Below are 26847 nucleotides of genomic sequence, written 5' to 3' on the forward strand. Positions count from 1 at the left end.
AAATAGAACTTACAATCAGCGTGAGGAATCAAGTTATTGAGAAAAATAAGTTTATGCATATTCAAATCTTAAGTATATTACATATAAACTTAAATTTTTAAAGATAAACACTTAAAAACTAGATTAATTTCTAAAAATTTCATTTGTAGTTGTATTTGATAATTTCTTTTAAAAAGTCAACAGTTCACAAAATTAAAGACAAATTTTGACACACTCAGAAATAAATGAATAATCAAGTTTATACTTCCCACATTTTTAACTTATCTTTCAGTTTAGATTCTTGAGTAAATGAAGGTTTGTATGAATAGAGAACTTAAAAGAAACAATATTGCATAATATTTGGTGTAATAATGACATTGGTTAAAAATATACATATATATTTGAATGTTACTATGAATTCAAAATCATAGGTTTTCCTGATTACTAGAAACAGCTAGTTCCCTGATGCCTAATCCCTGAGCCGGTCACTGAAACTTCGTCTCCTCCTACTGTTCTCCTAGGTTGCTGCCACACAGAATTTTATACTATTTCTTGAAAACTGCATCACCCTTCACAACAAAATGGTTTTGTGAGTTCATAATATGTTTGGTCTTCTTTTCTTCCTGACATTCCTCCATACTCAAAATGTCATCTCATCTCTGAAGCTTTTAAGACTCTCTCACATAATTAACTTACTAGCAATACAGCAATTACTTAAACAAGAATTCCTGCTTTTACAAAGCTTACAATCTATTTTTAACAGACAGTATGTTTTACATGTCAGCCTCTCAACTTTTCAAAGGTAAAAATTATATCTTCTTATCTTTATATCTCTGGTGCCTGGCACACACAAGCTCAAAAAAATCTCTACTGAACAAGTATTCATATTTGGTGCAGCATAATCATATGAAAAAAAAAAAGCAAAAGTTTCAGTTGTGAATACACAGAGGGGAAAATAAAAAAAATTATTAACCAAAAACTAAACATCATAATTACTGAAAAAGGGTAGAGATTCCCCTCACCCTGACATTTACAAATGTTAGCAAAATAAAGATTCCTTAAGAGCAGCTTTTATGTAAATTTACGTACAGCAAAAACATGGAAGGTTGGACTATATTAAGAAAATGGCAACAACCTGTCTTCAGTGTATGACTTCCCATGTAATATATTAAAGATAAGTGTATTTTAAAATTGAAGCCATATACAAAATGTCAGAATCTGGCCATACTCTTGTTTTCCTGCTAGCTGCTTCTTCTTGTGAAAGTGACCAATAATTTTATAATACAATTTGAAATAAAAGTTGACTTCAAGATAATCCTTCATTAAAACTTATTAGAGCACAGACACAAATATACAGGTAAAACTTGAAGTCTGCTCTTTAATACAAAAGGTAAAATACCATCTACAGTTATAATCAGATGTGATTTTGAGAGATATTTCTTTTAAAACTAAATTGAATCAAATTTTCAATTCCACAGATGAATTAAAAGTTTTCTTGATTTTTCCCCCTGGGTTAGATAATTCTTTGGCGATAACAATTCTTCTGTTCCTTCTTTCCCACCACCAACATGAAGAAAGAGCTTGGGCATTTCCCTTGGGACTTTTTCCATAATCACAATGGTGTAAGTTTGGGATATGATTCTAAATGAATTTTTCAACAGACTCACAGACATAGTAAACAAATTTATGGTAACAACAGGGAAACAGAGTGAGAAGGGATAAATTAGGAGTCTGAGATTTGCAAATACTAACAACTATTGTATAAGATAGATAAAAAACAAATTTCTTCTGTATAGCACAGGGAACTATATTCAATATCTTATAGTAACCTATAATGAAAAAGAATATGAAAACAAATATATCTATATCTATATATACGTATGACTGAAACATTAGGCTGTACACTAGAAATGGACACATTATAACTAACTATACTTCAATTAAAAAAACAGAAAAGAGAAATAGCAAAAAAAAAAAATAATAAAATAAAAATAAAAAAGAACCCCTCCATTTGTTACTGTACTGCAGGTCATTACGCATACCTGGAAATCAGTCAAGTGCCTCACAGTTGTGCAATCCACACTACAGAATGATTTACAATGGATTAGCTACTGGGATTTGGGGGGATTTACTAATCTAAAGTTTAGATCAGAGAATCTCTGTAAAGCCACTGAAATTCCTACTGCTGCATATATTTCTAAGCCGTAAGCAGCAGTGATCTCAAATCTGTAATGTGCTTTATGTAGATGGAAGGGTAGTATTGAAAAATAACATCAAGAAGCAAAAACAAATTTTCAAACCTATAAGCATGTCAATTTCTGAAAGCTTCTTATCTTTACCCCTCTCAAAAAAAAAAAAGAGCAAAGGAAAATAGATGTACCTTCCCATAACTTCATCTTGGACCATAAAATACACATACTATATCAAAAACTGTAACCTTCCCTCAAGAGTTCCCATGTGGCTTAAGAAATTCATGGATAGCAAATGCGATGGATCACTAAAAGCATACCAAAGCATATAAAATATACAGGAGGAGGGCAACTCCAGCTTTTTCTCATTTCTAAGAAGTTACACATATTTCTCCCTATTTATAATTAAGTACTCAAGTGTGTCCACTGGCAGAAATACCTTTTTAAGTTCTCCATTATAACAAACATAAACTACTGGGACATTGTGCTGTACACCAGAAACTGACACATTGTAACTGACTCTACTTCAATAAAAATTAAAATAATAATAATAAAAAACATTAAGAGGAAAATCTGAAAACAAAAGCAAAGATATATTTGTTCCAGAAGTTAAATACCAAGTTTTAAATCCTAACTGTAAACAAGTTACACTGCTTCTTACAAATATATTCTAAAATAAGTCCTAAATTCACTGCATCTCCTTTAAAGTAACTCCTAAGTTCACTGCATCTCCTTTAATATTTGTTGGCATAAGCAAAACTTTACATATGCTATCCAAATAAAATTTTCTAATTAAATTTTAAATTTATATTTAATATTAATAACATAAAATTTCTTACTCAGGCCATGCTGGATAATTTGAAGGTTAAAGGATTATATGCTATGTTTAATTCTTTTTTTAAATGTCAGACAAGTTGTCTTTAAGTAAAATAAATGATAAATTCTCTTAGAATTCCTATCTGAAAATCCTACAGAGCAACCAATAAAATAAGTCTGAATATCATATAACAAAATTACTACTTTGTAAATTTCACCATACACCTATATTACTGTCCTTGTGAATTAAAAGGATATTAGGTGTGTACTTCAGTTTAGACTACTAGTAAAAAGAAAAAGTTGTTTTAGGTTAAATTAGTCTTAAAAAGTTATATATTTTATCCCTCTACCGAGTAATTCAAAGTCATAGGAAAGAATATGAGTTTTAACATGAAAGGAACCAAGTTTGTTATTAAAAGGAATACTGCATAAAAGAGAAATGTTTAGTAAAATCAGAAATATTATCAACATGACTTATTTCTCCCAGTACAAGTCATAAAATTTTGAAAAGAAAAATGACACAAAGTTTAAAAAGTAAATTAAGAAATTTATAGGTAAATCTGTGGTTATTTCAAATTTCTAAATTATTTTGTTCCTAATGAACATATATATTTTAAATTAATACAGGCATACCTTGTTTATGGTATAAAACACTCTGAAGCATTTTATTGCGCTTCACAGATACTGCATTTTTATACAAATTGAAGGTTTGTGAAACGCTGTATCAAGCAAGTCTACAGGCACCATTTGTCCAACAGCATTTGCTCACTTCGTGTCTCTGTGTCACACTTTGGTAATTCTCACACTATTTAAAACTTTTTCATTATTATTGTATTTGTTATGGTGAGCAGTGATCTTTGATATTACTATAGTGATTGTTTCGGGGCAACATGAACCATGCCTATGTGATATGACAATGAACTTAACTGATAAACGCTGTGTGTTTTGTGAATGCTCCACCAATGGGCTGTTTCCCCATCTCTCTCCCTCCCTATTTCTTGAGACACAATTTTGAAATTAGGCCAATTAATAACCTGACAATGGCCTCTAAGTGCTCAAGTGAAAGGGAGAGTCACACATCTCTCACTTTAAATCAAAAGCTAGAAATGATTAAGTTTAGCAAGGAAGGTTTGTCAAAAGCCATGCAGACCAAAAGCTAGGCCTCTTGTACTAAGCAGCCAAGCTGTGAATGCAAAGGAAAAGCTCTTTAAAGAAATTAACAGTGAACAACCATAAGTAAAACAAAATGACAACCTATGGAATGGGAGAAAATTTTTGCAAATGAAACCAACAAAGGCTTGATCTCCAGAATATATAAGCAGCTCATATGACTTAATAAGAAAAAACCAAACAACCCAATCCAAAAATGGGCAAAAGACCTAAACAAGCAATTCTCCAAGGAAGACATACAAATGATCACTAGGCACATGAAAAAATGCTCAATATCACTCATTATCAGAGAAATGCAAATCAAAACTACAATGAAGTTATCACCTCACACCAGTCAGCATAGCCATCATTCAAAAGTCCACAAATGACAAATGGTGGAGAGGCTGTGGAGAAAAGGGAACCCTCCTACACTGCTGGTGGGAATGCAGTTTGGTGCAGCTACTGTGGAAAACTGTATGGAGATTTCTCAAAAGACCAGGAATAGACTTACCATATGACCAAGGAATCCCGCTCCTAGGCATATATCCAGAAGGAACCCTACTTCAAAAAGACACCTGCACCCCAATGTTCATAGCAGTACTATTTACAATAGCCAAGACATGGAAACACCCTAAATGTCCATCGACAGATGACTGGATAAAGAAAAGGTGGTATATTTATACAATGGAATACTATTCAGCCATAAAAACCAACAACATAATGCCATTTGCAGCAACATGGATGTACCCGGACAATGTCATTCTAAGTGAAGTAAGCCAGAAAGAGAAAGGAAAATGCCATATGAGATCACTCATATGTGGAATCTAAAACAAACAAACAAACAAACAAAAAACAGAAACAGACTCATACATAGAATACAAACTTGTGGTTGCCAAGGAGGAGAGGGGTGGGAAGGGATAGACTGGGAGTTCAAAATTTGTGGATACTGACAGGCATATGTAGAATGGATAAACAAGATTACACTGTATAGCACAGGGAAATATATACAAGATCTTGTGGTAGCTCACAGTGAAAGAAAATGTGACAATGAATATATGCATGTTCACGTATAATTGAAAAATTGTGCTCTACACTGGAAGTTGACACAACATTGTAAAATGACTATAACTCAGTAAAAAGAAGTTTTTTTTTTTTAAAGGAAAAGAAATAAACAGTGAACAGACTAACTGCTGATATGGAGAAAGTTTTTGTTGTCTGGAAACAAGATCTAACAGCCAGAACATTCTCTTACACCAAATCCTAATCCAGAGCAAGGTCCTAACTCTCTTCAATTCTAGGAAGGCTGAGAGAGGTGAGTAAGCTGTAGAAGAGAAGTCTGAAGCTAGCAGAGTTGGTTCATGAGATTTAAAGAAAGAAGCCATCAACATAACATAAAAGTGCAAGTGGTGATGTAGAAGCTGTAGCAAGTTACCCGGAAGATCTAACTAAGATCATTAATGAAGGCGACTACATTACACAAAAGATTTTCAACGTGGACACAACAGTCTTCCAGTGGAAGAAGACGCTATCGAGGACTTTCACAGCTAGAGAAGTCAGTGGCTGGCTTCAAAGAACAGGCTGACTCTCTTAGGGGCTAATGCAGCAGGTGGTGACTAAGTTGAAGCCCATGCTCGTTTACCATTCTGAAAATCCTAGGGGCCCTTAAAAATTATCCTAAACTGACTTGGTCTGTGCTCTATCAGTGGAACAGCACATCTATTTACAACATATTGAATACTTCAAGCCCACTGCTGAGACCTACTGCTCAGAAAAAAAGATTCCTTTCAAAATATTACTGCTCATTGACAAGGCACCTGGTCACCCAAGCTCTGATGGAGATGTACAATGAGATTCGTGCTGTTTTCATGCCGGTTAACACGACATCCACTCTGCAGCCCATGGATCAATGAGTCATTTCAACTTTCAAGTCTGATTCTTTAAGAAATACATCTCATGAGGCTATAGCTGCCAAAGATGGTGATTCCTCTAATGGATCTGGGCAAAGTCCATTGAAAACCTTCTGGGAAGGATTCACCATTCTAGATGACATTATTAAGAACATTCGTGATTTATGGGAAGTGGTCAAAACATTAACATTAACAGCAGTTTGGAAGAAGTTCATTCCAACTCTTTTCAGTAACTTCAGTGGAGGAAGTAACTACAAATGTGGTAGAAAAAACAACAGAACTAGCCTGAGAATATGCCTGAATTGTTTCAGTCTCAACATAAAACTTAATAGATGAGAAGTTTCTTCTCATGAATGAGAAAAGAAAGCAGTCTTGAGGTGGAACCTATTCCTGGTGAAGACGTTGTGAAGATTGTTCAAATGGCAATCAATGATTTAAAATATCACATAAATTTAGTTGATAAACCTCTGGCAGGGTTGGAGAGGACTGATTACACTTTTGAAAGAAGTTCTACTGTGAGTAAAATGCTATCAAACAGCATTGGATGCTACAGAGAAACTGTTTGTGAAAGGAAGAATCAATCAATGTGCAAACTTTGTCAATGGTCTTTAAGAAACTGCCACAGTCACCTCAACCTTCAGCTACCACCACTCTGATCAGCCAGTAGCCATTAACATCGAGATAAGACCCTCCACCAGCAAAAAGGTTTTGAATTGCTGAAGGTTCCAATTGATGGTCAGCATTTTTAGCAATATTTTTAATCAAGGTATGTACATTGTTTCTTTAGACATAATGCTACTGCACACTTAACAGATTGCAGTACAGTGTAAACATAACTTTTATATGCACTGGGAAACCAAAAAATTCATGTGATCCACTTTATTGGGATATTTGCTTTATTGGGGTGGTCTGGAATCAAATCCACAATATCTCCTAAGGTATTCCTGTACGCTTTAATTTTTAAAAAGCAGTTTTAGGTTTGCAGAAATATTGCACTCAAGTACAAAGAGTAAGAATACATCCCTTTCTCTTTTCATCCCCACCTCGAGTCTCCCCAAGTACTGACATCTTGCATTAGTGTGGTATATTTTCTACAACTGATGAGCCAATACTGACACAGTATTACTAACAAAAGCCCATTCTTTACATTAGTGATCACTCTGTATGTTGTACATTCTATGAGCTTTTGACAAATGCATAATAACATGTGTACAGCATTATAGTATCATACAGAACAGTTTTACTGCTCTAAAAACCCTGTTCTCTACCTATTTGTCCCTCCTTGTTGCTCTGTTCCCCATCCCCACCCCCAGCAACCAGTGACGTTTTTACCATTTCTTTAGTTTGCCCTTTTCCAGAATATCATATTGTTGAAATCATACAGCCTCTCAAGTTGGTGATTTTACTATGCATTTGGGACTCCTCCGTATTTTCTCCATGGCCTGATGGCTCACTTTTTTTTTCTTTTCACTTCTTGTCAGTGAATAATATTCCATTGTGTGGATATACCACAGTTTGATAATCTATTCACCTATTTAAGAATAACTTGGTTGATTCCAAGTTTTGGCAACTAGGAATAAAGCTGCTACAAACATCTAGCAGATGTCTGTGTGGACATAGGTTTTCAACTTACCTGGGTAAATGTCAAGGGTGGTCTGATTCTATGGTAAGAGTATCTTTAGTTTTTTAAGAAACTATCAAACTGTCTTCTAAAGTGGCTGTACCATTTTGCATTCCCATGAACAATGAGAGTTACTCTTTCTCTATATTCTTGTCAGCATTTGGTGCTGTCAGTGTTTTGGATTTCAGCCATTCTAGTAGGTGTGTAGTGGTATTTCATTGTTTTAAGGGCAACTTAATTTCCAATCCTATAGATTAAAACTACAGACATATCTGTATATAAGTACAAAGTATAGAAGTATATATAATTTTATTCTGGTCCATTTTTAACAGCATAAAGTTGGAAATAAACTAAATGTCCATCTTCAGAATAGAGGTTAAATTATGGTACTGCCATGTAATGAAATCTGATACAAGAAGTTCAACATTTTTTGATATGTAATTATCTTTAAGATATATCATTATAGCTTGACTTCGTTGCCTACCACTCTCGTCTTTCTTTATTTTACACTTCAGCCACTCTGGCTTCCTTACTCTTCCTTAAATACTAAAGCACACTCTTGCTCCAGGGCTTTTATTCTTTTCCTTCTGCCTGGAACACTCTTCCCCCAGATACTTGCTATCACTTTATTCAGGTTTCTGTTCTTATATCATATTGACCAGACAGGCTTTCACTGACCTACCTATCTAAAACAGTCCCATTTCTCCATCCTAGGACTCTTGTCCCTTTATCCTGCTTTACTTTTCTTCATAGTACTTAATACCTCCTGATGTTTGGTTTATCTGCTTATTGTATGCCTCCTCTGACACTAGAATTGTCAACTTCAATGGACTTTATTTGCTTTGTTCACACATATATCCTCAATGCTTAGAACAGAGTTTCCATAGCAAATACTTAAAAGTATTTTTTTTATTTGAATGTCTAAAAGCCATGGTTCCCCACAGTGTATACATTATGCTGTATACCTGGTTTTAGAGGAATGCTTAAAAAACTAGTAACAGCAGTTATCTCTAATGAGATGAGGGTGGGGAGTAGTGATGAGGGAAAGACTTACTAGAAGGTATATGCTTTATCACAGTTTGAATTCTTAACTATGTACATTCCCTAAGAACATAAAAAATTAATTTAAAAAGTTAAGAAAACATATGTCAAAAGGCAAACTCAATTCAATCTGTTGTCCCTTTTAGTATTTCCAACTTTATGCAGGCACCTTTCTAAACAAAATTTGTAACGCTTTAAAACTTTTTATTTGATATATTAGTCCAATGAACAAGCCAGACTAGACAGTTTTGCCAGAGGTACCAAAGTAAACATAGTCAGGTATGCATTTAAGATGAATATTTTACTCACTATATGCTTTTGTAAAGATTAGAAATATGCTAACATGTTAGCAATGATTACTTCTCATTAGACAGCTAATATGTTTTATTTTTTTTGAACTTTACTTTCCACACTATGCATAAAATATTTCTATGATCAGAAATATGTATGTATAAGGAACTTTTTTTAAAGATTCAAGTTTTATGTAAAACAAAGTAAAATTTTAAACTTTAAAAGAACAATTCCTTCTTAACCAATATAGAAATATTTTCTAGAAATGTGACATTAACATAAAATGAAGAAAAGCATTTCAGATACAATCAAATCTTGCTAAGACTTTCAAAATGTAATTCTATACCAAAACGTCTAAGTATTATACTAATTTCTGTGCATCAGTATCTTTTTCCCTTGTATAATTTCTTATTCTTCCTGCTTGACATATACAACCAATATAATTGTATGCTTATTTTATAGACAGAAGACAATTGTGAAATTTTTCTTTTAAAAAATTTTTAAAACTAAGCATTTTAAATTCATTTAAAACCTTTAATTTCCCTATTCTCTTTCTACTTTTGTTTTTTTCCTTTAGAACTATAATTCTTATTAACATTTTAGAACCTATTATTTTATAGAAGACACACCCTTACAACGGTTTAAATCTCTTTAAAATAATGTGTTTTTCACTGATTACCATCAAATATAGATACATGTCCACAGAAAATTCTCCTTCCACAGAATTACAGATTATAAAGCCTGAAGTAACTTCAAGCAATTCTGTTACAGGCATGGGAGTTATTATCAGTCCCACCACACAGATGAAATAAGTAAAGCTTAGAAAGTTCAGTAAATTGTTTAAGGTTATCTAGCTACTTAGTGATAAAAGAGAGTGAAAAAGAGAGATTAGGACAAGCCCTCTTGTTTTTCATTGCAGCACTGTTTCTACTACAACAAAGACCAAGGTATAAATCTCTGAGAGGAAAAGGGATAAGATGGTCCACAGTATGCTGAATGACTCTACATCCATAAATTCTTCCCATTACTGCTCTTTGTTGCTGTTTCCAAGACTATAGAAATTTCTTCCATGCCTATTGAAAGCAGGAAGGAACCTGGCAATATACTCCACCTTAGCCTCAGCTGTCCACAAGTAACGAGCATGAATTCCTCACTAGAAGTCTGTGAAGCCAAAATAATTGTGTAACTGTAGCACCGAAAATAAGCTACCCTAATCTTCCACGTTTATGAGTATATTCACTTAGTACCAACCATACCAGTAAATGCATGCGTTCTGTAAAGTGAATCAGAATTCTACTTCTTCAGTTCTGTAAAATAAGTTTAAAATTATTGATATCTACAATAAATAAACTACATAAAAACAGTAATGTGAGGTGCATCTTAATAGCATAAAAGGGTAACACAGCATGTCACTGGACTCTTAAGTACTACTGAAAAAAAGATTTTGCCATAGAAGCTTTTCATTTAACAACAAAAACCAACTGACGAGAAAATTGTGTATTTACATACTACTAAGGACTATAAACATACTGCCCCATACAATTCTCATTATTTCACAGAGTACATACCAACAGTTTTTTGCCGTACTATACTCCTCGCCTTTTCTGTTCCTGGGGAACCAGTGGTTGTTGCACTTCTCTGTCTCATTGGGGCTTGGCCAGGCTGATCGCGACTCCATCCTCTAGAAAACGACTTGTCAACTGAAACTTTCTGAAATTCGTGTCCCACTCCTAGAATGTAGATTTTCAATCTCAGTGTAGTCACCTCATCAATCATCTCTTCAAATTATCGTGCCACTGCACCTCAGATTCTTAGGTTTACTTATAATGTATTATTATAAAGTAACTAGATAAAATGCTGTGTACTGTAAGGCTTTTTTGAACTTGATTTTATGTACAACTCATATTTCAAAACTGAGGCAGAATTCTAAAAATACACCATCAACAACAGACTATTATAAATCCTCCGCCACCCCCTTGCTTCATAACAGAAGTGAAACATTCAGACAAGCAGAAAAGGATAGGAAATGAGCTAACCAAAATCCAATCTGCCAATAATAGCCACTTGGGAAATAAACAATCCAGGAAAAAGCAGTCTGGTCACATACTTACCACTCTGGACTACTATTTAAGTATGAAATGTGACTCAGATGTAATAATTATTAAGAGTGAAAAATACTGGCAAACCAAGAATTACAAAAACATGTATTAATGATATAATCACTATGTTACTGTCCCTCTCTACCATGTTAACATTACATGGATATATAATACACATCTCGGGAATGTTTGCTTTTAGTTAAAACTAGGAGAATGCTTTCAAAAAATTTTTCAAATAATTCTTTTTAAACAGAATTAACATGAAATCACCTAAGTTTTAATAAAAAATCATGTAAGATAAAAAGGAAGAGTGTTTTATAAGTTTCCATTTTGGTTAATTGTTAAAAAATAAAATATTTTAGATCCTGAAGTATTATTTAACTTTAGCTAGATATGTACAGAACAATGTACATTAAATACTTTATGACTCTCCAAAATGACTACTGACTTTAAGGTTCTTGAAGAAAAATTACAAGGTATCTAAATGTTTCACTGTTGAAATTTTTTAACTTTCAGAATAAATTAAGGAGGAAACAATTAAGAGAAAATATGACTTTTACCCTCACTCCTCTCCCTGGCTTGATTTTCCCAGACCGAATTATTTAAACAAATTTATGTGGAGCATCTCTGTGAACTCTTACCTTTCCCTTTGTGCTTTTTTTGTTTCTGTTCACTCAGCTTATCCAATGGTAAATCACTGAGATCCAAACTATATAAATTTCTAGCTAAAACTTTAGTTAGTGTCTCCATAGTCAGTGACCATTCAGTGGCTAACTCTTCCCAATAGGTCAATGATGACAATACCGAGAGTAAGTCATCCCAAAGCTCACGGGAGATATACACATTTAGATTTGCTTTGATCCAGGCAACTATAAGAGTCTATAAAAAACAAATAATCAGAATTAACAATGAAATATGTTCAAAATCAGATATTCAATTATTAAGAAATTACTAAAAACAAGAACTTAAACCACATAATATCCATGATATCCTTTCTTGGTATATAATACTTATAAAAGTAATCCATGCAATCATTAGCATCTACTATACATTTCAACAACTGCCAATTCCCAACATTCTAACATTAGGACAAGTTACCAAAACTGAAAAGAAACCACTGTAAAGAATTATTCTTCATGCTGCACTACATTAATGTTAAATAAATATTGTTTAAAGAGATCAAAGTCTCCACACTATTAAGCATTGAAATTATTGAGTAGTGAATAGTGAAAACACCAAAACCTACATTCTCAAATTAAAGATGGGAATCACTAACTATACAATTTGAATATTCTTAAAAAAAAGTTATTAGAGATGTACTTAATTTACTGAAATGTATTTTTGAAAAATTATATGTAAACTAAAGGATAAAATTAAATTTCACTTTAAAGACACCAGAGGAATTAAAGATGTTCTGTAACAAATCCAATCACAGAATGAAAACTTATTCATAAAAGGGCAGAAATTACTGACCAGGCAGTACCCTGAGATTTTATAAATTTCTACCGAAGATACATTCTCCTATCAAAAAAAACAAGTCATAAAATAAAGGATTTTTCAAAAGTTTAACTTAACAAATTTTACTAAGGAATTCATAAAAATTCATATAAATTTATACATTAAATGTAAAGATTAAAATGAGCTAAGTTTATAACGTAAAACAGTAACAACTAGTGACTCTCCATTCTACTTTTAAACATTCAGAGGACAAAATGTTATTCCACATAGCAAGCTAAAATTTTGTCTTCTGATAGTGCTCACTATTGAGTTAGTTTTAACAATGGGAAAATAAAAAGACTACTGAAGTCAAGAGAAGTTTAGATAATAAATGTAGCTGGTTTCAAAGACTTATTCCCTACCAGAAGAGAATTTGAAGTAAACTAGAATAATCTGAGGGAAAATATTAATTTGAATGGCTACACTAATGGCCAAGAATTAGATCTGAGATAGCTTTTATCTCTGACATTAAGAACCATTTTATCCATGTATTTATATTTAATGTGTCAGGTTAAAAAGTGTTAGTTTGCTTTCAATTTTCCAAATAATCCATAATATATTTAAAGTCAGTACTTTATCTTTGGTTTGGAAAACACAGTATGTAATTCCTACATAATGAACTACCACTGTATTTCAAATGAGGATAAGAAGAGAATAAAGTCTTACAGAATAGAATGATAGAAAGAATCTTAATTTACTTTTTCTTTACTACAGAAAAACTTAAAAGTTTTGTTTTTCTAACAATCCCAGAGACTTTGAAACACATAAAGCAAAGCATCAAGCCATTATTCATGAAGCCTTCTGGTAGCTTTTTGTCGTCATACATTAAGTGTACCACACAAGAGCTAAAGTCAATATCATCGGCCTGTTTTAACAGTTTTTTTCCATAGACCTGGTATTTACTCTACTCTACTAAGTTGTGAGTTTGTATGTATGGCAAACAACCTATTTAGATAAGCAACTTTTATTTGGCTCTACAAAAGATCCTTTAATATGAAATGATTTCTGATTTAAAGCTTTTTCCCCCAGGTAACAAGTTCAGGGCTCAATGAATCTTAAGAAAAAATACGTATCTATCCACCTATTTATCTATTTATTTATTTATTTTTATTGCCTGGAAAAGTGGTCCTGCAAGTCGACCTGCCAAGGTCATATTTTTTTTCCCCTGGAACTGTAGGAAAGCTTGTGATGGCATCTTCAGTACAGACTCCGTGACTCTGAGCAACACAAGCAGCATCTGTTCCCTTAAAGTAAAAAAATTAATTAATGTTTCCTTCTTGCATATGTTTGCTTTTGATTAATGAATAACTTTTAAATTAATACTTGTTATAAAAATGGTATTATCTTTCAATAACTCAAATATCTTCCAAATTTTTAGAATTCTTTAAATATTAAAATTAAAGATTCCATTTTATAAATCTGTACCAGCCATTTTTAAGCCATTTCTCAACCACAATACTTCTTTCTCATCAAATAAAAATATATACAAAAAGCTGGGGGAGAAAAACTGAAAATTGCTCCCATTACCCCAACCCACAAATCAAGTTGTGACCTTAGGGAGCTGTCTGAAGAATATTCATCTAACTTTATAAACAATATAGTTCTACCTTGATGCCTGTCCATCTAATTTATCTTTACAATATGGAGAACAACTACAAATCAAGAATTGTACCAGGTTCAATTTTTAAAACTACATATTTTAAGATTAATAGATCACAATGAGCCAGACAAGTAATAGAGGACCATCATTCTATCGCTTCTTTCCATTCTTTTTAGTCTGGCCATCTTTTAACCCTTTATTCTCTTTGTGTACTGGGATTCAAGCCAGTTCTATTATATTATCCTCAGCTTGCCTCTTTCTCCTAGATGCTTATTATTAAGACCATAAAACTACCTTATTTGTACCTGTTAATTCAAAAACTGATTCAACCTCATGCCAAAAAAAAAAAAAAAAACAGAGGTTGACAAGGGGAATTTCAGTTGGGTGTACAGTCAGGCTAATAGCCCAGGTCTATCACAGCCTCCTCCTCTTTTGCTTACTGGCAGGCCCATTCCAGGCGTAGTAATATGTGGGACAGTCCATGTGAGTAATGTGGCAGAGGCAAGAGGTCCCAGATCCAGATATAATGGTTTTTCTGGGAAGTGTGGGCAGAATTAAATAGAAAAGCATCACTTAGTGAAAGATATTCTGAATTTAACCAAACAAATGCATGCACTTAACTCACAAAATAAAAATTAGAGGTGACAGTGTTTGTAATCTCAGGCTTCAAGCATTGCTACCAGAAATGAAAAGCCATTTGAAATCAATGACGTATGCAATAAAGAAAAGGTTTTCCAAATAAATCTTTCTGACTTGTGGTCAAACCATAACTCACTCATATATTAAATAACCTTTTGCTTTGTAATAATGATTTTAATTCATAAAGTCTTATAAACCAATGTAAATATGTGAGCAATCTCTCACGCTGCTATGACTTCAAGGGAACTTATAAAAATTAAGAAAAAAATTCTAAAATTGTGTTCTACATAGCAAATCTTTCACTTTAACCTGGCTCAACAGCACTGATTCAAAGTATATAAAAAGAAAAAAGGGGGACGGACTAACAAAAGAATGGTCCAAAGTAGCACTGTTATTGGCTGATAATAACTTGGGCTCTGAAGTCAGAAGGACCACAGTTCAAATCTCAGCTGTGTGAACAATGACAAATTACTTAATCTATTTGTGCCTAAGAATCACCCTGTAAAAGAGAGATATTATCTACCTCTTGGGTGCTACCAGGATTAAGAAAAAAATGCATGCAAAAATATTAAAAAGATACTTGACACAGAAAAATGCTCCAAATAACTAACAGTAACTACTTCTATATGTAACTATATCAATATTGTTAATAAAAGTTTTTTCAAAATAAAACTATTTTCCCATATGTAACAAAACATAAAATATAAAAACTATCCCACTTTTTAAGAATGAGTCAAAGGCGGAAAATTATATATGTATAAGGATGTTCATTATCCTAGCCTCCTCCAACAATAAAATTAGTAACTACATAACAAGCAACAAATAACTGGTTAAGAAAGTGATGGTACATACATATGGCATAATACTATGTGACTGTGTGTGTGGTGTGGTGCCCTTAAGTGAACCAGGTGTTCACCAAAGGGCAAACAATGATTACCTCTAGAGAGTGAGCTTTTGGGCAACTTTTTAAAAAAAATCTTTCTTTGAATTTTACAATGAACATGTATCATTTCAATAAAAACTGAATAATTGCTCTTCTCATTTCTCTAAAAGGCCTCTCTTTTCATTCAATTAAACAAATATTTACAGAGTACCAATAGTATATAAGATACTATGTTAAGAAATGTAGGAAATAAAAAACAAGACAACCAGTATATATCTTTTAGGACCTCTCAATTCAGTGAGATAAACAGACATTTATATAAGTAATTTACAAATTAAAACAAATTAAGACAATTTTGACAAGATCTATAACAGAGGTACAAACACAGAATGAAAGCAAGCAAGCTGAAAAAATAAGGATATGTTGAAAAAAGAAGGTAGAATGTAAGGATAGATATGATTAACAATAGAAAAAGATGGCAAGAATTAGACACTCTAAAGAAAAGTTCAGAATGTGCTTGAGAGAGCAATTTGACAAAGCTAGGAGGTAGGATCCTACCCTGTAGGGTAGAGTTTAGGTTTGAGAAAGGGCTAGAAAAGTAGGCAGGAAACTGACTGTACATGGCCTTGAATGCCAGGCTGAGGAATCAGGCATTTATACATTTAATCATTTATTTATTTATTCATTCACACATGCATAAATTCATTTATTCATACATGCACGCCAGTTTTCAATGATAGTGATGGCGGGCGTTGGAGGAGGCCATCACATGCCCATTTTAGAAAGACCCTCTATCAGAAGGATCTTGTCAAGTATGATCAAAGATGTCTGAGATAAAGTGAAGGTCAAAACCATTGTTGTCATCATGATTATTACATAAAATATTATACTTATTTATTCATTCAATAGAAGCCTGTACATTATTGTCACAAATCCTGATCTAAGATATGATTCCTCTAAAAATTACTACGTTCACATACACGATGAGAAAAGCCATAAAAATAAGTATTTTTTACCAAGTCTTTTTGTCCATTGATACTTGCACAACCATGAACCGATAAATGTTTAGAATTCGTTTACACATATCTGTGTGCTCATCCAGAAGATTTTTTATCTCATTTGCAGGTTCAAGAAGAAATATGTTTGAAGAGTTTATTATAAACACCTAAGATAAAAGAAATCATAAGCGATTCATTACAGAATTTCAATGGCAAATTTCTTACTCAAAGGTAAAAAAAAGTCTCGGGGAGATGGTAAAGTTCAAGTGGTAGAGTGTATACTTAGCATGCATGAAGTCCTGGGTTCAATCCCCAGTACTTCCTCTAAGAATAAATAAATAAGTAAACCTAACTACTTCCCTGACCAAAAAATAAATAAATAAAAATACAAAGGTAAAAAAACTCAAAATGCTGATCACTAGGTCACCTATAACAAAGCAAAAAGCATTAGACTATAGGTTAATTTTAACCCTGCTTCTACCACCAGCTTGGTATCTGAAATTTAAGCTCATTAAATCTATTTTTGCTTATCTAGACAAATATGAAGTTAATAGTAGACACCCAAAGAAAATAAACCAAATGAAAAATAGCATTTTTTAAACTGAGGGCGGCTTTAATGTAATAATCTGGTTGTTGCCATAAAATGAAAAGAACATAAAAAATAAAAATAGTTTAGGATAAAAGATGATACCTAAATCAAAAAGAATTTTCTGAATAAGGTGTTCAAAACCATCTATCCTCTATTTCCATGTTTATTGGCTATATGTTCATATCTGTTTTGGTAATAACAGACTGCATAAATAGCTTGTATATTATAGAACTACTAACGCAGATCAATCGATATGTATCTTTAATTAAGTTTATTATAATCAAATCATTAATTGTATTTTGTTACTGAGGACAAAGCTGTTATAATGGTGACAAAGTATGTGCAAAGGTTCTCAAAGACACTTTGGACGAACAGATCATTACATCTATTGTGACCCAGGACATTTACACCTTCTATACCCATAATTGCCCATAATTCTGATTTAAATCCTCTGGCTAACCTTTGTAACAAAATACAGTTGTAAAATCATGTAAGACAAAGAACATTAAGCTAAATTTAAAATCATGAAAAGCGCTGTCTCTGTAAGTCTAGCAACACTGAAGAAGAAAAGCGAGAGGCACAAAAAACAGAAATAATGACATACCTGCATAGCCAGTAGAGAATTTTAAAATGATAATTCAGTGGATAACTTTATACCAATAAAAAAGAAAATTTAATAAAATGGATTACTTTGTAAACAAAACATAAATTGCCAAAAATGACTCAAGAAGAAATAGATGTATACACCAATACATAAAAGAAAGTGAACTGGGAATCAAGGTATCCCTGATCCATCCCTACACACCAAGCCTAGACTGCTTTACAGGCGAAGTTTTGCCCAACCTTCCTAGAAGGTGATCTCTATTTTACACAAGCTGTTTCAGAGACTAAAAAAGGAAGAAAAACTACCCAATTTATTTTTTATAAAACTATAATCCAGTTATCGAAAACAGACAAGGACTATAAAAGAAAAATAAGAGACCAGTATCACTTATGAACATGGAGACAAAAATCTTGAAAAATAGTAGCAAATCAAACTGAGCAAAATATATACTTTATGACCAAACAGTATTTGCCCCAGAAACTTAAGGATGACTTGACACTGAGAAAAGTCTTAATAATATAACATACTCGATCAGTAGATTAAAATGGAAAAAAGCAGATCATCACAATGTATACAGAAAAAGCATTTAACACTTACTCATTATTTTTTTAATTTAACAAACTAAGAAAAAAGGTAAAATTCCTTAATCTGAAAAAGAGTATTTACCAAGAACTACAGCAAATGTTATAACAGCAACTGAACCTGAAAAGAGCTGCCTGAACCTGAGAAATGTGGAAGTAGTGCAAAAAGCCAAGAACAAAGCAAGGGTACTCACTATCACCTTATTGTACTGGGGAACCTAGTATGCAAAGGAAATGGCAGGGAATAGAGGATGAATACAAAGATGAATGAATTGATAAAGAAAAGGCAAAACTCAATTATGTAGCAACCTAGAAGAAAAACATTCCAAACAAAAATAATAGCAAGTTTAAAGGACCTGAGTAAGAGCAGGCCTAGTGTATCTCAGGAACAAGGATAGAGTGAAATGAAGAAGGGGAAAAGCAATGGGAATTGATGCTGAGAAACAACCAGAGTATATGAAGCACAGCTTCTCATAGTGTCAGTGGAGAGGGAACAGGTGTTTCCCCCAATCTTCTGCAGACCAATCCTATTGTAAAATACAATTAAAAATGAACAGCAAAAAGGAAATGAAAAAAGACATGCAAAATACAAACCCAAACTTTTCATCAGAATCAAGAGATATTAAATGACTTCGTTTCTCAACTCTCACTCTCTATTTTGTAATTACTTTGTGGGCCACATTCTGAGGAGCAATGATGTAGAGCCTTGATCATTAGGAAGAATGCTTAATGATAATGAAAAGGGGAGTTGGAGCAGAAAAATGACATGATCTGCCTTATATTTTACAGGGTCCCTCTGGCTATGTTGAGAATATACCAGGATGATAGGTGGGCAAGACCACATGCAATTAGAAGTTTATTGCATTAGAAGTTTATTACATGTCATTATGCATTTGTCAAAACCCACAGAATGTACAACAAGAGTGAACCCTAATGTAAACTACAGACTTTGGTTGATAATAATATGCCCATGTTGGTTCATCGATTGTACCAAATATGTCACACTGATGAGGGATGCTGAGGGTACAGAAGTATATATGTGTGAGTGGGGAAGGCTATGTGTGAACTCTCTATTTTTTGCTCAATTCTGTTGTGAACCTGAAACTGCTCTAAAAGAATAAAGTCTACTAAAAAAAAAAAAAGAAGCTTATTGCAATAATTCAGATGAAAGATTATGGAAGCTTGAACAGAAAAGGCAGTGTGAGTGCTGAAGAGTATTCAGATTCTACAGACACTCTGAAAGTTGACAGGATTTGTCATCAAATTTGGTGTGAGATATAAAAGAAATATAGAAAACAAGATGGCCTGAGCAACTGAAAACAGAGCTGCCAAAAAATGAAATGATGAAAACTGCAGGAAGAGCATGTTTGTTGAATAAGATGAGAAACCAAGTTTTAGACATGTCAAGTTTGAGAAGTCCATTAGAAACCCAAGTGAAAATGCCAACTTGGCAATTTGAGTATTTGAGTTCAGGCCTCTTAAGAGTTTCAGACAAGAGGTCTCAGACCAGTGATAAAATGTACACGATGCAGCATACAGATGACATTTAAAGCCCTATAAATGGATGAGGTCAACAAGAGAATAAGTTAAAGTAGAAAAGAGAACCAAGAACTGATTCCTGGGCACTACAACATGAAAAGTTCAGAAATATATGGAAAAAAAAATCCGTTAAAAAAAAAAAAATCTGAGACGTGGCCAGTGAGTCAGGAGAAAAACAGGAGGGTATGCTATTCTGAAGGCCAAGTGAAGAAGGGTTTCAATAGGAAGGGAACAATCTACTCTGTAAAATGCTCCTGATAATTCTAGTAAAATTAGGATTGAAAAACACCTATCTGATTTAACACTGGAGAGGTCACATGCGGCCTTGAAAACATGATTTGGTGGTGGGTTATAGCTCAGTGGTAGAGAGCATGCCTAGCATGCACGAGGCCCTTGGTTCAATCCTCAGTACCTCCATTAAAAATTATTTTTAAAAATAGTATAATTTTTTAAATGTATAAATATAATGGACTACAAATCAATAACAAAAAGACATCCAACAGAATAACAGAAAAAGCATATTAATAGGCAATTCATAGATGAGGAAAGATACTCACTTTCAGTAGTGATGAAAGAAAAGCAAATTAAAACAGAGAAACACAAACTAAAAAAAAAAAAAAGAGATAACATTTCACATACATAGGAGGAACAAAAATTAAAATCTGACCATACAAGTAATGAGGAAGATACAAGGAAATGAGAACTCACAAACACTACTGGAGGGAATGTAAATAATTATAACCATACTGAAGAACAATTTGGCAATAACAGCAAAGTAAAGCTGATAATGTACAAATGCTCCAACCTAGTAATTCCACTTCTATTGTATATATCCTAGGGAAATTCTGCCACACGTGTCCCAAAACACAAATATAAGAATGTCAATGTAGCATTATTTGGAATACTGAGAAATTAGAAACAATCTAAAAAACCATCAAGAGAAAAATGAATAAATAAAATGTGAAATAACCATAAATTATACCACAAAATAGTTTAAAATGAATGAACTGTGACTATATATCAATAACAAATCTCAAAAATATAAGGGTTAATGCAAAAAGTTAAGTTGCAGATGACAGTACACCATGACATAATTTCTATAAATTTTAAGATCATCTAGAATAATAATATGTAATGTTTATCAATACATATATTATGAAGTGAAAGTTAAGGAAAAGACAAAATTAATATGGTATAACAATAACTGACAAATACGGCTGTTGAGTTTATAATATTTCAGTAATTACAATGAAATACTGAACTATGTACTTGAAATATTTAATAATTATTTTATTTTTAAAAATAAACAAAAAGGGATCTACCTGCAGAACTGCCTGGGCACCAGCTCGTATGTTTTGTTCTGTGGCTTCTTCAGAAGCATTATGAAGAACATCTTGGTAGGTGCCATTTTTTGCCCAAGTAGAATTTCGACCATGATCAGCAATATTGGTTCCATTTTCCTGAAGCAAAATATTTTCAAAAATATATATATATATTTTTTCAATGTCTCTCACATCTTTGTAGAAGTTATTCACACTATGTGGCTCCTTTCTCATTTGTTACCTGCTCTTTCTTTGTATTATACTACTTTCTCCCTGAAGCCTTCCTTGGGCAGACTTAGGTATTCCCTCTTTCACACTATAGGACCATAGCAATAATATTGTTTTAAAATAATTACTTTGTATTCTTGTCTTCTTGCTAAACCAGTTATGTGAATGATGTCTTTTCACGTTTATCTCTCTAACACCGGTTCTCAATGTGGGCATTACGTATTTTAAGAAAGCACTCTGAAATTTGTGAGTGTTTTGTTGCCACACAAATTGAAACTACTACTGGGATTTAATGGGATAAGCCAGGTAGCACCAAACATACTACAAGGTGCATGACAGTCTGCAAGCACACGAACTGTCCTGTATTTCACATGTCTGTCGAATGTCTAACAGATACTATGTGAATAAGAAATCCATTTATAATTATCTGAGTCTATAACTTTATTTTATAATTAACACTAAATTTTAAATGACATATATATATATATATATATATATATATATATACACTGAATTTATCAGAAATATAAATCAATGATTATACCTTTTGTTTTCTGGCTTATGCCATCAACAAGAAATCAGATCTCTAATGGCAACACTGGTGAAGTATTTGAGTAACCAACAGAACACATCTATACAATATACCCACATCACCCTACATTTGTAGCTTCTTTCCTTCCTGCCTTTTTCCCTTCTTCCTACAGTTTGTTTCTTTAATTATATATGTAAACAAATTTATTATCTACCATTTCAATTTAAGGATAATAAATGACACAGAATAGGCTCAGTATTGAGCTATCAATTCATGATAAAAAAAACGAGAGGAAAACAAATTATTTTGACTGATAACTATATTTTCTAGCTTGATGCAAAATTGGACATTTTTATTGGTGTGTAACAAATAAAACTGTGAATGTTATTTTATAATTGACATGGTTAATTTTATTTACTTCAATTATATTTCTTAGTTATATTTTCTCCCTTCCACAAGTAGGGGAGCATGCCATTATACATATATATCATATATACAAATTTATACATACATATTGTTTCATTGAATCCCTATAGAACGTTGCCTGTTCATTCATATGTTAATATCATGATAAAATCCACTGATGAAGTTAAATTAACCAGCAAGGTGATTATCAAATTGCTCCCATCTGGATTTAGTAAGATATATGCCAGTGTCAGACTGCGACTTTTTGATGAGAACCTGACTAATGACGAGGGTTAAACAAAAGCCAGAATATTCTGAATCCTTTCTTACAAATTTTGCACTAGAGCTGACTGCAGAATAAAAAGCTTTCTGACCTGTTAAGTGCTGGTCTGTGATAAGAAATACCGGAGTTTTCTCACAGAGGAGAAAGGATGAGATAAGAGAGAACAGAAGTGAAATTTGGGTCCATGGTTCCATTTCTCCCTGAAGTCTAAATGCATAAGACAGGCAAGGGAATTGTAGTTTGGTAATCACTCTAAGATGTATTTACTACAACATCCATTTTGATCTAGTATCACAGTTTTTAATATTATACCTTTTATAACAGCATCTAGTTTTGATCTAAACAATGACTTAAAGAATCAGAATACAACCTCTTTTAAAGTTGTGACACCAAAGAGCTTTGAGATAGGGTACTGAGGTAACTGTTACATCACGTAAGTTGCAAAACACAGTTGACCCTTGAACAACACCAGGGTCAGGGTCCCAATGTTCTGAGCAGTCGAAAATCTGCGTATAACTTAGAGTCGGCCCTCGGTATCCACGGTTCCTCTGTATCCCTGGACTTCTCTGTATCTGCAGATTCAGCCAACTGTGGACTGTGTGGTACTACAGTATTATAAAAATCCTTGTATAAATGGACCCACACAGTTCAAAATCATGTTGTTCAAGAGTCAGCTGTATACTGAAAGGTAGCTTTACCTTCCCATTTATCACAATACTGTGAAAAATCTATTCTATTAAATTTATACTAAAATACCTAAGTCTTATCATTTACCTCTTCTCTCTTTTCTCCTTCTTCCATTGAAGTATCATGGTCTGTGACATCGTCAATGCACGGTAAGTCTGAAGAAGAGGTCCCAATTTCTTCAGGCTCTTGCATGAACAAAGGTTTTTCCTCTTGCTGGATCCATTCTTGATACACTTTTACCACTTTTCTCATAGCTGCTGCTTCACAAATTGGTAATAAAAATGCCTAGTGAAAAAAAAGACAGAATAGAGATAATGACACCTTTTATTTTGCCACAAACCATTAACATATACATTTCTATGTTGTTACAAAATGTGAGACATAAATGATTCTTAGAGTTAAGGTCAACCAATTCATTGTCAGAAAAAACCTTCTGTCTCCAAATAATGTGTAAATACATTGAGGTAGAAATACTTTTGGTAGGTAGACACTGATTTCCAGTACAAGGAGCAAAGATTTGTTTCAATTGGACTATCTATCTCAAATGAACATATTCCTTGTAACTCCTAAAAGCTTAATATAAATACAACTTTTCATAATAAATCACATTTTTAAAAGTTGTATTATTGGGTTCTTTTTTAAGATTACCACTGAAATAAATTTTAATCAAAAGATTTTAATTTAAAAATTGTGCCTAAGAAGTCATAAAATACCATATAACAAGGGAATTTTGCTTTTCTAAGTATATTTCAAAAGTTACAGCCTTTTTTCATTTTACATATACATCCAAAGTTACATATGTTAAATAATAAGGCAAAATACTTAGAAAATGAAAAAGAATATCTTAGTTATTCTTTCCTTGAGGTACTTTCAGGACTGCCTTAAGTTTTAACAAAAAGTAAACATTTTCCTCATCACAAAAGTACTACACTGCCACAGAAAACAATTTTTTTATACAATTCACACTTCCACAAACAAAGCAATAAAAAGACTCATACTCTCACTACCCAAAGTCTTTTCCTTACGCACATTTGTGTTTGTTAACATTTTCACTGTACTTTTTATTTACAAATAGAAATGGAATTAAATTGACTTTAACTTTTCTTTTTACAACTACTAATTAATTTCACTCTCAAAATCACACACTTTATCTAAAATCTGCCACTCTCTAACCAGTAGGTATATTTAACAATAATCTTGAGTTCAAATGACCTTATTATATCTGAGTGAAACTAGCCAAGAAAATCAGCTTCTTGACATAAAGATGAAAAGTTCTTATAATAATAACAACAGAGTATTTAATGTTGGTTGGTATTATTATTGCTGATTCCCTAGCAAACTACATTACCTGCTACTTTCCTCCATCTAACAAACCCATTCCAAAGTTTTCATTCTCATATTCCAGCAGCTTAATGGTCAATGACATAATTTTGATCATCACTGCCTGCTCTAAGACTATTTTACAGTTAAAGCAACAGCTCAGCATTCCTTAAAAAAGTTCAAATAAATTTTAAAAAGACTCACATAAACTCAAAGAAGTTCTATTCTCAGATACTGAAAAATTAACTTAAAAATTAGCATAGGAATTGTTTTTTTCCTGCTCATTTTTGCTATGAATTAAAAACTGCTCTAAAAATAAAGTTTATTAATTTTAAAAATATTAGATCGAGAGCTAAGATATTCATTATCGTATAAACTGTCACCCTATATCCCAAGTGGCTAGATGAATGTATTCAAGACCAGAGAATATCACATTCATCCTATCACCCCCTAAATCTGATTTTGTCTACACACTAAATAAGGATCTTGAGGAAAGACTGATACTAGTCATGGCTAAAAATCTGATACATAAAAAATACAGGGGGAGGTGGTGGCGGCAGGGTGAGCCAGCCATGTGGCCCTGTGGGCAGCCCAGTCCAGGGCCCCATCGTCACCCAGAGCTGGCCCGGTGGCAGGTGGGGCACACACCCTCCTGGCATGGGAGTGGTAGGGTTTAGACCAGTGAGGAAACCTGTCAATTAACTTGGGGTAGGGGAATATGAGAAAAGAACAGTTTTCTCTGCAACTTCATATTCTCAGGCTGGCCATCACCTAACTTTGAGTGCTACACAGTGAGAAGAATCATAAGCAAGAACTGTAATTTAAAGAAAAACCAAGGTTGATGGGACTCCTGAATATATGAGAGAAGGAAGTACAAATCCTCTCTGGAGGAGCACATCCTTCAACCCAGGTTTCAAAATCATTTCCACAAAATTCCAAAGCCCATGACACAAAAACCTAAAACAAACAAATAAGGGTGAGTAAACAGGAACAAACAAGTCCAGAGCTGTAAAAACTTGAGTTACTGGGATTACTGGAATAAGTAATATAAAATAAACATTTAATATTTTAATTAAGAAGAAAATGAAAATATGAACAAAGAATAAACCACACAAAAAAATGACTAGGCAGATATGGAAAAAACAACCAAATGCAACTTCTAGAAATTAAAATATAAAGAGCATCATTAAAAAGTCAATACGGGGAATTCTGTTTCCAAGAATGTGGCGGACTTGGTAACCTGACCAACCTTACAACTGAAAAAACAAAAATGATACATTAAAAAAAACTTTAATCTTCTTAAATGCACTTATGAGCCAAAAAGTTGGAAGAAATATTTGAAAATAAAAACCTACATGAAATTCAAACTCAAGAGGTTTCAGAGAGAGCAATAAAACTGACTTTCAAATTGAATGGAACCAATTACTTTGGTTTTCATGGGCTTATCAGGGCAAGGTAGGAAGAATAACAGGACACCTCCAAATAAAGTTGGGATTCCAAAGAACTGTATGTCATCAATGTGATACTAAATTAGAAATAAACCCACCCCACGAAAAGTCTGCAAGGAAAATTGCCCATACTTAGATTCAAAGTAGACAACAGAAATCCCTTTAGAGACACTGCAATCAAAAGCTAGCCTTAATACAGGTTTATACTGTACATTCATATTATCCACCTGGCTTGAACCTCAAATCAAAACTTCAGTGTAATGTGAGGTTGGTAGTGTTTCTCTGCATCTATATGAAGCAAATGCAACTTGACTCTGGAGCAATCAACCTTTAACAAACAAAGCCAAGAAACAGTCTTAAGAAATCAGAATCAAAATTATGAATTTCTGAAACCACGAAATTTATCAGAAATACATGAGAATACAGCACCGGAAGAAAGAGCATTCAAAAACAAAACATGTCAGAATCAGACCTATAAAGACCTAAGAAATATAAGGATGATCAATCAGTGTAAATTAATTATGTTTAATATTAATATATAAAATATAAGTAATGAACCAGAAACAATAAAATTAACCAAGCAGACTGGCCAACTTCCAG

At 33.0% G+C, this 26847-nt stretch overlaps 1 protein-coding gene across 5 annotated transcripts in view; it reads right to left on the minus strand.

Moving 5' to 3' along the window:
• Positions 1–26847, minus strand: part of RALGAPA1 (Ral GTPase activating protein catalytic subunit alpha 1) — a 212859-nt gene that overhangs the window by 124227 nt on the left and 61785 nt on the right. For all 5 annotated transcript variants that reach the window (XM_072962928.1, XM_031678941.2, XM_006212752.4 and 2 more), the window contains exons 11-16: positions 23567–23764; positions 21345–21482; positions 16728–16876; positions 13704–13833; positions 11734–11971; positions 10562–10723 (exon numbers count right to left, since the gene is read on the minus strand). In XM_072962928.1, the coding sequence (XP_072819029.1) occupies positions 10562–10723; positions 11734–11971; positions 13704–13833; positions 16728–16876; positions 21345–21482; positions 23567–23764 (1015 nt within the window). The remainder of the gene's footprint in view (positions 1–10561; positions 10724–11733; positions 11972–13703; positions 13834–16727; positions 16877–21344; positions 21483–23566; positions 23765–26847) is intronic.

The sequence above is a fragment of the Vicugna pacos genome, chromosome 6, assembly GCF_048564905.1.
Source record: "Vicugna pacos chromosome 6, VicPac4, whole genome shotgun sequence".
In the NCBI taxonomy this organism is placed as follows: Eukaryota; Metazoa; Chordata; class Mammalia; order Artiodactyla; family Camelidae; genus Vicugna; species Vicugna pacos.